The sequence below is a fragment of the Chanos chanos genome, chromosome 5, assembly GCF_902362185.1.
Source record: "Chanos chanos chromosome 5, fChaCha1.1, whole genome shotgun sequence".
NCBI classification, from domain to species: Eukaryota; Metazoa; Chordata; class Actinopteri; order Gonorynchiformes; family Chanidae; genus Chanos; species Chanos chanos.
In genome coordinates, this window is record NC_044499.1 from 21,316,553 (window position 1) to 21,328,698 (window position 12,146).

The 12,146-nt window shown below is 39.3% G+C and overlaps 1 protein-coding gene across 1 annotated transcript in view; it reads right to left on the bottom strand.

Moving 5' to 3' along the window:
• The window catches only part of prkag2b (protein kinase, AMP-activated, gamma 2 non-catalytic subunit b), a 31,558-nt gene that overhangs the window by 18,932 nt on the left and 480 nt on the right, over positions 1-12,146 (bottom strand). The window contains exons 2-3 of the mRNA XM_030773764.1: positions 9,500-9,571; positions 4,783-5,026 (exon numbers count right to left, since the gene is read on the bottom strand). Of these exons, the coding sequence (XP_030629624.1) occupies positions 4,783-5,026; positions 9,500-9,571 (316 nt within the window). The remainder of the gene's footprint in view (positions 1-4,782; positions 5,027-9,499; positions 9,572-12,146) is intronic.

The following is a 12,146-nucleotide window of genomic DNA, read 5'->3' on the forward strand; positions in this document are numbered from 1 at the left end:
TTGGGTCAAAAACCAACCCAAGAAAAGGCTAGTGGCAGCCGAAAGTCTTTACCTAAGTGTACTCATACTGGGGCTTGAGCCACCTGTTCTTAAGATCCCAGAGCAAGGTAAAGGGGAAGTCTTTAATGAGATGTCCAGTTTTGTATTATGCAGTCCAACCTTCTTGGCCTTAATTTTAGGGATGGTAGAATCTCCCACGATTAAGGATGCAGAGTGACTGGGTAATTTCGTTTGAGAGTGTCCCCTAATAATACTGTGCTTTTCGTGGTGGTCTTGCTTCAGTCAAAAAAAGTTTTTGGTTTGAGAAAAATATCCGTTCTCTTTCTGTGGCTGGAGGTTGCGGCATCACCAATGGACATCCCTGGAGACATACCTGGAGGTGTCTATGTCTTCTTGCATGCCTTTAAAACCTGAGCGTTGTTTAAGCCAGATAGGGCTGTGCTCACGTACTATGGAGTCACAGCTCCGAAGTCCAGAGGAACACTCAGAGTGTACGCTGTGTCTAGAGTGTCCGAGATTCACTGTGTCTCCTTCATACTGACGTGGGCCTATGATGCTGCAAATTCCACATGTCCTCTATGAAAGAGGTTTCTCAGAACTGATGCCCCTCTCTGTCTTGCATACATCCAGATGCAGGCTCGGTCTTCGTTCTTGTGCGAAGCCTGTTCCCTTCTCTCTCTCTCTCTCTCTCTCTCTCTCTCTCTTTCTCTCTCTCTCTCTCTTTGCCTTTCTCTCTCTCTTCTTCTCTTCTCTATCACAGCAAGCCTAGTGGAGGCCCTGCAGTAAATTGTCAGGTGCAGCTGTGTGTCTCTTTAAAATAGCCTTGTGTGGTAGGATTCTGTAAAAGGGGAGCAGCCTTGCACCGCAAAGGCTTCTGATTGGCTCTAGTGTATATGCAAGCCCTGCCTCCTTTGCTTGACCGCTGAGGAAGAATTTGCATACCGGGGCAGACAGTATCCAAATCTCTTTTTGCTTCTGTCATACTTTCTCTCACATGATTTCTCTCTCTGAATATCTCTTTCACAATCTGTTCTTGGCTACTCTCATTACCAGCACCTACATTTTCAAAAAGGTATATTGTAACTACTGAGTAATACAACATAGATACAGAACTATTTGGTATTTGGTAGACACAACTTCAGAGAGAGAATCTGAATATCTTTCAACAATTCTCTAAGACCATGTAAATTATTTAGCTCTAGACAATGTTGTGTACTACTGTCTCACATTTCTCTTCCATATAATATGGTGATGTCAAAGATTTGGGAGGAGAGTGACCTTTAAGAGTGCTGAGATCACTTTAGTTGACGGTGGCCAATTTGCATCTTGGTCCTCACTGCTGACCGCATGCTGGCTAATGTCCAGAGATCCTTCCATTTGCCTAAGCTTGAGGTGAAAACTCACAAGCCTATAAGCAAACTGAATGAGCCTGTACTGAAAACAAACCAAGGCAAGGAATTTCTAGTGTGTATGTAACATTGTGACAGGGAGACAATGGAAACCTGTATGCATATCATCGTCTTCGGTGAGACAAAGACACTGTTTCGGTTGCCCATGAAGATAAAACAATGAAGACACTCAGGCTTGAGGGGAAAATGGCCACATATCAAACATTGAAAAAATCAGGGCGGTGATAGGGGCAGACATCACGCGGCATCCATTCCTCGTGGTGCTGCCTTAAATTCATATACTGATAAAACTTCATATGACAACGGATGGCTTTAACTGTGTAAACGTGTGATATAGTCATATCTGACAAGAATGCTGTGGCTATTTTGCCCGTAGATGGGTGAGTGCCATTCTGAGCAACGTGATCATCGGTGACTGAACCTCCATTGCCTTCTATGGAGCCGGATATGTTTGGTCAGTGAATGATGTCGCATCTGTTGAGTGTATTCAGTGTAGGAAACGGAAGAGTGATGTCACTACACACTCACTTATACTTGTCTGCACTATGTGACTTGGCAGCGCAGCACCATCGAAAAGCACTTAGCCAATCAGGCCAAGCACAGCTCTTCTTTGCCTTGTCTAGAGGGGCACAAAGACTAAAGGTGTTATGGTTACTGTAAATAAAAAAGTCTGAAATGTTTGACAAGAGTTTACACCACTGTGACTGAGAAGTGGGAGTCTGGCCTGACCCTGCCAAACTGGTTATCTGGCCCACAGCACCTCCTGGTGGATAATGCATGAAACTTACTATTAGTAATGGGGCTTTGACACATACTGGACTGTTTAAATCCAGCTGTGTAATGCTAGAAAATAAGGACTCAATCTTTAATGAGCTTAAAATTCAAACGGAGAAGACCTGGATTTATCTGGTGATATGATGATTAAAATGATAAAGATTAAGGGGCATAAGGGACTATGGTGCAATCAGAGATCACATGTTCACATGTACTCACAGTGCTGCTCCTGTTATGATCACGTAACATCAATACACAGTGAATTCATTGAAGGTCTTAACTGTCCCCTGTATTTCATTACACACAGTAAAGTATGTATCCTGAGTGATCAATACAGTGTAACTCCACGATGCCAAAAAAATGGTACCAGCAAGAGAGGCTGATGAAATGAAAAATACAAGAAAAATAAAAGGAGCTCATTGTTACTGCCACAGATGCTGCCAGAGATGGATAAAGAGCGAATCAACCTTGTGTTTTTGCGGGAAAAGTGACTCAAACCAAGAGCAGCATCTTTCTTACCACTGCCTAAAAGGGGTTCTTCAGTTATTTTGTTATGATGAATGAAGTCCATCTATAAAGGACACTGAACTTTATCAATATCCTTGTTTTTTTGAGCCGACTGAAAAGAGTCTGGAATACTGTTCTTGTCTAGGCTAAAGAGGCCTCCTTACACTGGTAGGGTAAAATGACTCACATGTTTGCTTTAGACATGTCAACTTCTTATAATATTTCAGCTCAACTTCCCACTCAAATGTTTTCACTCAGGTAAAGGTGCCAAATTCCTTTGGCCGCCAAATGCCCTAGCAGTTTGTTCTTCAGCGAAGAGGCACTGACAGTGAACTCAGACAAAGCAATTAGAAAACCGATATACAGGAAAAGCAGAGCGTTGGATGTGCCAGTCTAAGCTCGGATCAATTCAATTCAATCAATTCTTTAATATGCTGTGAATGATTCAAACAAAAAACTTTACACTTAAATCTGTTTCTTCAGACTTTATTCCTGACTTTCCTTAGAGTTATTTGGGGGTCATAATGAAGTAAGAATTATCATATGACCTATGGATTACAACAATTGTAGTAACAGTGCATTAAAAAAACACGAAAGCTACATTATTTCATTCAGCAATGTCAAAATAAGAGGCACACTCTGTTTTCATTCCAGTTGTCATTTTTTTACTGTAACATTATACAAGAGATTGGAGACCACTGGTCGAAGCCAGGACTGACCAGATCAAACAAAGCTCAGTCTGTCCTTTCACATTCTTATTACTTCATGCGAGTGGAAACTGTTGAAAATGAAACCAGGAAAAATAGGGGGAAAGAGTCAAATCTGTCCTCGGTTTCACTATTTTTTTTGCTTCCAACCCTCAATAAAAGTACATCCTGTCTTATAATCCTCTCGGGTATTTAGAAAGCCACTGGTTTGGCCAGAACTCTGTGGTGTCGCACAGCTCAGTGTACAAACAGAGAGACAAATGGATTCTTGTCCGTCTCTGTTGAGTAAGAACCTGGTGGTTTAGGCAAGAACACTCATAACCTGTGGCCACATGATTGAGAATACGTGCCTTGATCTCCAAGAGTTTCCCAAAGGAGCATGTGAGGATATAAGTGCTGTATGCAGAAAGTTGGCATAGTATCAACAAAAATCAATTAATTCAATACATGTAGCTCTTAAACACAAAAACTACCTCTCCACAAAATGTTTTATATCAGCACTTAAATGACCATGTGTATTTTCCCCAAATGTTCACAAATGATTGGGCCAATGAGAAGCCTTCTGCTGCAAAGAATAAGCAACACTTTACGCTATACACTCAATACTGGCCTTACCTATAACGCCATGATTTGGCACGGTTGTAGGAAGGAAAAGAAACAGGAACAAGCTTTTCATAATTTCATCAGGCATATCAAGCTGGTCTTTTGCAGTCCTCACAAAAGAAACCACAGCGGCAGCTTGGTTGTGTAATCATACAAGTTGCTCTTAGATCAGGAAGCTCATGTGCAATGACAACATGGGTCAAATGGGACCTCATACTGTGAGCCAATATGGCATTAAATCAAGGCTGTTTGTCTAGTGACACACTTACCTAGGAACAAGCCAGTAAAAGAAATCTGTTTTCTGTGCATAGTTGGGCATAGCAGTGTGCATACATTTTTAGTCTTTAAGAACCAAAGACTTTTGATTCCCAGCAAGATCACAAATGTTTTTGCCTTGTGGTTTCAAGCGTCTAAGTCAACAGGAAGCCACAGCGGGTTCTTTAAAGGGGTTGGCTTTGTGTTATTGTATTATCCATTTACTTTGATTTGAATGCCTCATTATGCCCCTGGAAACTGCTGAGACAGCCTTTCATATCGATTCGTGTTCAGTCAATGCACCGATCCGGACTTTAAACACATTAACTGGAGACAGAATATATTTGTTTGGGTGATCACAAGCGAAGTTGCCATAAAATGCTCCAGACTTGAGACTCTTCCATCTAATGATTGCATTAAAAGGCTTTGGAGAGGATAACCAGTTCCCTAAAACTAGCTGAAGTAATAAATAAACAAATGATGAGACTGTCCAACTCCATTCAACCTGATTTATCCCAGCCTCTTACCTTTCCTGGTTCTAGAAAAGAACTTGATGCTGGCAGGGGCGGAGTTTGAGGAGGTGCGGAAGATACCACTGAAGCTCAAGCGACGGGGGGATTTGGGTGGTGAGTTCTGGTGGGAGGATGGGGGGTAGGGAAAGATGGTTTTCGGAGAGCCTGGATTAGCTGACTTGGGTGTGGATGGTTGGGGTGTAGAAGCCTTCGCAAAAAGCCCTTTAGTGGGGCTGGAGGAGAGGCAGCTCCCATCCCCCTGAAAGAAGAAAGAGACCCCAAAAAAATAGCAACAGAGGAAATGAAATCATTTACACAACAAAGCCTGTCTGAATACAAGCAACCGATTATGCACTACATCTGTACATTTGCTTGTGTATATTTAAATGATCTGTCTATTTAATTACACATTAAATTCAATTCATCCAAAAAATGTCACAGACTCCAGTTTACAATAAATAGGCCATGTATATATATGCTGTTATCATTTTTCCTTGTTTTGTTTTGGTTATTGTGCGTACTTTGAACTTGGAATTAATCTAATGTATTTTTCGTTATTATTTATAGATAAAATATGGACTGTAACCTTGGGGGTGGCCTCAAGTCGCTAGATAAAGGACAATAACATTTCATGTTATTATCTATGGGATCTTTGACTCATAAGCTCTTAACAATTTGTTTTAAAAACTAATCGATAAGTGACAGTCCACAATGTGCAAAATGATTCTGTATACTACAAGACAAATATATTTTTAAAAGAAAACCAATAAAAGAGGGAAAAATGTAAACAGAGGTTGAATGTGCAACAGAGATTTCAAAACTTTGAAAAGTATTACTAAGTCCATACACCCCTGCTGTTATGAAGCCATTCACAGTTGCATGACAAAGATAAACAATTACAAAATATAGAAGTACTTTATTCCACTGAGAGAGAGAGAGACAGACAGACAGACAGACAGGGACACTATACAAATGCTGAGAGCTGTCAGGGAATGGACTGAGAAGCCTTAGAAAAGAGAACTGAGATCTCAGTAGAGTCTCACTTCATTTTGAACAGGGTTTTTGTTTTACCATATCGCTAACAGTTGTGAAGGTAGAACTACCACTACGCTGTCATAAATATGACATTAAGCTTAATATATAAGCTCATGATGTGTATAATGCAGAGAGTTTTGTTTATGTTACAGTTTGTACAGAAGCTCTTTACAGAACTAAAAGTATTACACATAGTAATTACTATCTAGAGCTTTTGATACAGAAATCTATATGGAAGATTAAAGAGTTAAGCCTTTATATGTCACTAAACAACTCAGTGGAACTCTGCGCTTGTCTCAAAGCATTCCCTTGTTCACTTCCATTGAGGAAGCCATTGACTTTCAGCCAAAGACAGCAAATACACCAAAATAAATCAATCTTCATGGTCTGGGATAATATCACACCTATTGATTTGTGGGAGGAAGTGTTCTTTTCATTTACGGGATATGAAACTGTAGACACACAAAGGCAGAAGGTTTAGAAAACCAAGTCAAACTGGAAGTGGGTCTTATAAAGTACTAAAACATAACTAAACCCATAACAAATGATCTTGGATAGTTTGCTCAGATAAGCCTGTGCCAGTGAAATGATAAGATTATGTTGTTTTCATTTCTGCACCTGTATCAGTGCACACACTTTCACATCGTTCTCTGCCTAATGAATGTGGGTCAAAAGGCACACTCCACAGGCCGATAAATCGACCCGCAAGTTCGCAAAGTTTTGACTCCAGTGTTTGACCTTCAGATCTCAACGAGGCATTCAGGTCGGTTCCCCACAGTCTGGAGTACAAGGTGGTTTTATTTGCCTGTCTTCATTTGGCCTTTCATAATAAGGCATAAGATTCTGTCTTTGTAATAAGAGAAAATCTCTATGGTGAGAAGCTGAGACAGAGTTTATCCGGGCATGGTCTTCTTTATAAACAGTCCAACCTCAAACAACACGAGCAATTCTGAATAAGGAAGTGGAAGCAAAATATCATCTGCCACAAAACTAAGAGATAAGGTTTCCAGAGGGTCTGCAAATATCCTTCTTGCTTTGTGTTCATTTCATTTACCTATTTAAATACTACCCGTAAAAGTTCAGTTCTTAAATGCCACCATGGGTCATTTCTGTGTGACAAGCACAATGAAATAATATAGTCTTTCACAGATAGTACACTGTGGTCTAGTTCTCCATCTGTTAGCTGATTAAAGTGGCCGTATTTTAATAATCTTAACTGTACCATAAATTATATCAAAGAAGTTTTTATGCACTTCCCTAAACAACTTCTCCACGTAGGAGAGAGAACAGCTAATAATCCGAGTGTCTGTCTGTAAATGTCTTGAGAAAGGCAAAAATATTTTGAAAAAAATCATTTACAGAGAATTTTCATTTCACTGCACACATACTATTATGACAATAATCCAGTTATACAGCATCATGTTGGCAACTGCAGTAGGTGTGTATGTGTGTGTGTGGTACTAGCTGCATTGCTATATGCTATATTATCAGTTAGCTCTGCCAATGCATAATAACAAACACACCTCACAGGAACAATGCATCACTTATCGCCTGTGTATATTGTATTTGGTTTCCTTTCAAACGTAACAGACTGGTCTAATACCTTCACCCTAATCTAATCCCAGTAAACCTTAAGAGACCACCGGAAGTGCTTATCAGGAACTGTGTCACTTTGTATTTCAGTTTGAGTCAGTTTGACAGTATTTTACCCTTTCTATGCACCCCTCCTCAATAATAAACATTAAAAGGGCCCTCTATGAGAAGTATAGTAGAGATTTGGTTCATTAAACAATGTCTGTCCTTCAGAATAATGTTCATAATTCCAAGCGAATGAAAACACCAGAAAAGAATTGTGTGTGACTTTTTAACAGATAAACTTTGATTGCTGAACAGTATTACGATCTATGGGCAGCTTTTGCTACTTACTGTACGAACAAGAGAGAAGCAGATATTTCACAAAAACAGGATAAATGGAACTACTTCACAGGGAGTATCATTATGTCCATACAGTGTAACCAATGTGTAAGAATAAATGAGTCTTTTCTGGCTTCCCCTCCCAGCAGTAACACTGGCTTCACAAATGTTTCATACTTTGTTGTATTGTTAGAAAAATGTATCTAACTTCAAAGCCCATATCTCACGAGCCAAAGTTACTCAACATGACAAATCCTTTTCTGTACAGCCTTGTACAATGTTTTTATAATTAATGTCAACATTACTTCTTGTATATGTTAGACACATGTTTATTTTCTTTAGCTCCTACCATACTCAGCCTTTTCAACAAAGAAACCTTCCAATCTCAATAAAGGTATTTGTTTTCTTGTGAGAACTTAAACATGCCAACTTCTCCTCTGTGGTCTACATTTCAGGAATGTGTTTGCTTAATAGCTGGCCATAATACACACATTTTTTTTTTTCATTTAATACAATGACAGTAGGGCATAACACACGCACACGTATATGCATGTGCACACACACACACACATACAGACACACACAACACACACACACACACATAACCTTTATCTTCCTAGTAAATATTTTCTTTAGCATTGCAAAACAGCAAGTCTAGACAAGCCAGTGTTTTATGCACCCATCCCAGTGTAGCCAAGAATCATGTATGTGTGTTAACACTAAAAAATGTGTGGAATATGATTTAAGAGCATGGCATCTAACAGTGGACAGTGAGTAGCTCAGAAGGTAAATACTGTTTGGTTATGGTTAACCCAAACAAGCTGAAGAGCCATCAGACCCCAGCTATGCCACACCTATCGACTGAGGGCCTGAGACAGCAGGAAAACGATTGGCCTTGTTCTTTCAGAGGGTGGATGAATTAAGATCCCTTTTAACCTTCTCATTCAGCAGTGGTTACCAAGAGTGAGGTACCTGTCTCGCAGAGACGAACAAGTTCACGGCAGCGGTGGGAGTTAACCTCTCTCCCTTAAAAGACGTCCTGGAAATTGCGTTGTCAGTTTAAGATTTTAGCGCACTTACAGCAGGATGCTGTAGGCATCAAGAGAACAGTTCCCTACTCCAAGTTCCTGATACAGCACCAAAACAACAGTCCAAAGACTGTAGGCTAAAACTATTCTCAGAATTTCTTACTCTGCTGACAGTATGGTCAATAATTGATAATGTAATACTCCATACAGCTCATAAAATATCTGTCTATCAAAACCCACAGTTCAGGGGAAAACAGGTGAAATATAGAAAGGACAAAAACACAAGCAGCAAATGGACAAAGTATAATCTCTATAACACAATGTTCTATGCAATGCTCACCAATAGTTTATCTTCAGTAAGAGATTTATTTCCTCAGAGAACATGTATAGTGATTATTCTCCAAGTACTCTTTTACAGAAGTTTGTCTATTAAAGAATCTCTCTCTCTCTTTCTCTCCCTCTGTCTCCCATTTCACTGTCTATTGTGATATACTTGTTTGTGACATGCTTCAAAAAAACGACAGGCAACAAATTACATATCATACACATAAATGCACTCATGCATAGACAGACACACCCCCACACACATGTACAAACTCATGCACTTATTATTTGGCACACCACAAAACAGTATTTTGGTTTTATCCTCATAGAGATTAACTGCATTACTACTATGGTGGCTGATTTGAACATTAAAGTGGATGATGTCATTAGTGAAGAAGGATATCTTATTTCCTCAACCCATGAAACCTTACCTTGCGTGTGTCATCACTCTCATTTCTGTCTGTTTCTCCGTCCAGAAGTGGAGAGGCAAAAGGACTGAGATCCTAGATCAACAAAAGTGAGAGTTAGACAAGGTTTTAACTCCTACTTCGTACAACAACCCTTGAATTTTATCAGTGTTTTATCAAGTTTATCAGTCACTGAAGATATTCACTGAGGAAATCAGAAAGTGTGAGAAATTCCTTTCACAGGTTTCTGTTCTTCTTTTTTTAATTCTCTATCTAACAGACTTAATTAGCGGTGTACATGATTCATTTGGTTTGATCTCATTGCACACATTCAATTTACTAACGTATCAAAGACCTTCTCCATGCAAACAAATACTTGTTAAACTTCAGTTGATACACAGTTAAACCAGCTTGCTAAACAATGGCTTGAAGGCTAAAACAAAAAGAGCATGTTTTGCTTCAGTTCTTCTCTTATACTGCAAGCAGTCCACAGACAGAGAGTGGGACCAGCCATGAACTCATGAGGAACCTTGACACAGCCTTGCTTTTGAGCTATAGACATATCATAGTATGGAGGTCATTACATTAATCATTTGTGTTTGTGTGTGTGCTCTTGATCTGATTGTGTTATGTGTGCAAGTCTTTGTGTTTTTGTATTGGCTTACACTGTGAGATAACAAAGATAACATGACCTTATTCTCTGAGTCCTAAAAACTTCTATGACACCCACACAAAAAGCTTTGACATGCTAATACCTTTACAGCTTATAATACTTTGACTTAAATATTCATGAGGTGGTCCACTGGGGGCATTGGAAATGAGTGGCCTGCAATAAGTCTTACACAAGTCAAGTTTTTCATGAAGGTGCATGATCTCCGTGGGATTGTGCTCATAAGAGACAATGTAAATCTCTAGAGACCAGTCTCACAGAGATGTACCAGATGACCTCCATGTGACCTCTTAGCCTTCTTTTGAGTACAAGAGTATACACATTAACCAACAGATATGAGGGCGTACATACATACACAAAAAGAACATAAATATATGGAATGCTGATATACAAAATTGAGAACATGTTTCTGCAAGACATAAGTGTATGGAAAGTTTTGTCACTACTTGTAGTGATAAGGTAGCATTGTTGCTAAAATAAATGAATCAGTATCTTCAAAAACAGAGCACAACTATGGTTCAGTTACTTTACTGAATTATACAGCACAGTAGGTTCAAAGTTTTTTAATGATTAATGGAAAAAATGTGATAGGGGCTTTGCCAAACCACATACAACTCATAAGATTTGATGCTAAACTACAAACATCTAATAATATATGATATATGAAATAAGAACATGTGGATGCTGGTTAAGTGAACTTTGGTGCTTAAGGGCCTCTGTGTGATGTTTGTGTTCTAATCCAACATCAGTAAATCCACACCTGTCAGTGAGAAGCACAATAATAAATCCACGTCTCTATTCAGGTGTGCATGATTTGAAACTGGAAAGCACATATGGAATGTCTGAATGTCCCTAAGGGCTTGGTTGGAAAACAAGGAGGTGTATGAATGACAGATGGTTATCTTATGTTCAGTAACAAATCTGTATTTTCTGCATTTCAGAACAAAGATATGCTTGTACCTTCTCCTTACTTCTTCACAACGGAGAAATTGATTTCTCAACATAAATTTTAGTTTCTACAATACCACCAAGAATGTCAGGATTAGAGTTTAGCAGCTCTTAATTCATAATCTTGTGTAGGTATAAAATGCTCCCATAACATTCTGGCTCTTTGGCCTTCTATTTGATGAAGAGTAATAAACTTCATTTAACACAGCTTAAACTGCCATGAAAATGCCTAGGCTTTATTTCATAAAATGATTTCTACACGTGACTGTCAGCAGCGGTCGAAAAAATTCTATAACAAACCCTGCACAAATCCATTTTAAATTGCCTTCTGTCGCAGGACTTCGATGAGTCATGACTAAGAAGTTCGCGCCCTTACAGCTGTTTCCTGCACTTCCTCTTTTATAAAAACCATTTGTAAACAAGGCGAATCACACTATACAGAGAGAAAAGCATTAGCTTTGTAGCCAGCGTGATTCTTCACGAGCCACTAATTTCTTGACTTACACGATAATTTTGCCTTATTTAATGTAAGACAAACCCATGATATCCGCAAGGAAAAGAACACAATGAGGGTCAAAACTCAAGTATACCCCACGCGTACCGTATGAACAACAGACCTATGAATGTCAGCGAGGCCATAACTGACATTTTTACAGGGGCTATGACTGAAGTGAGATTGAGTAGTGGGTTCATCAAATTTAGCGCCTTGGTCCAGCATCTATAACGTGAGTTTAGCTCGCGTAGCCTATTCACACGGACACTATAGTCTAGTTTGCTATGCTATGACAATGGCGATTAAATTTCCTTCTGAGAATCTGCCTTGCTTTGTTGTAGGATTCGATTCCATGCTATAACAAACATCTCTAACCTAATCGAGGGTTTAAGGAGCGGCTGAGTATCATCTGTATGAGATTACAGCTCGTGCAACATCCTGTAGAGGGTAGGCTCGAAGAAGGCTGGCTGAAACTTAAACCAGAGTAGCTGCAAAACTGGCCGACTATGTTATGTCTCTGAACAGTTACTATTATAACACATTACAAAGCACAGAGCAAA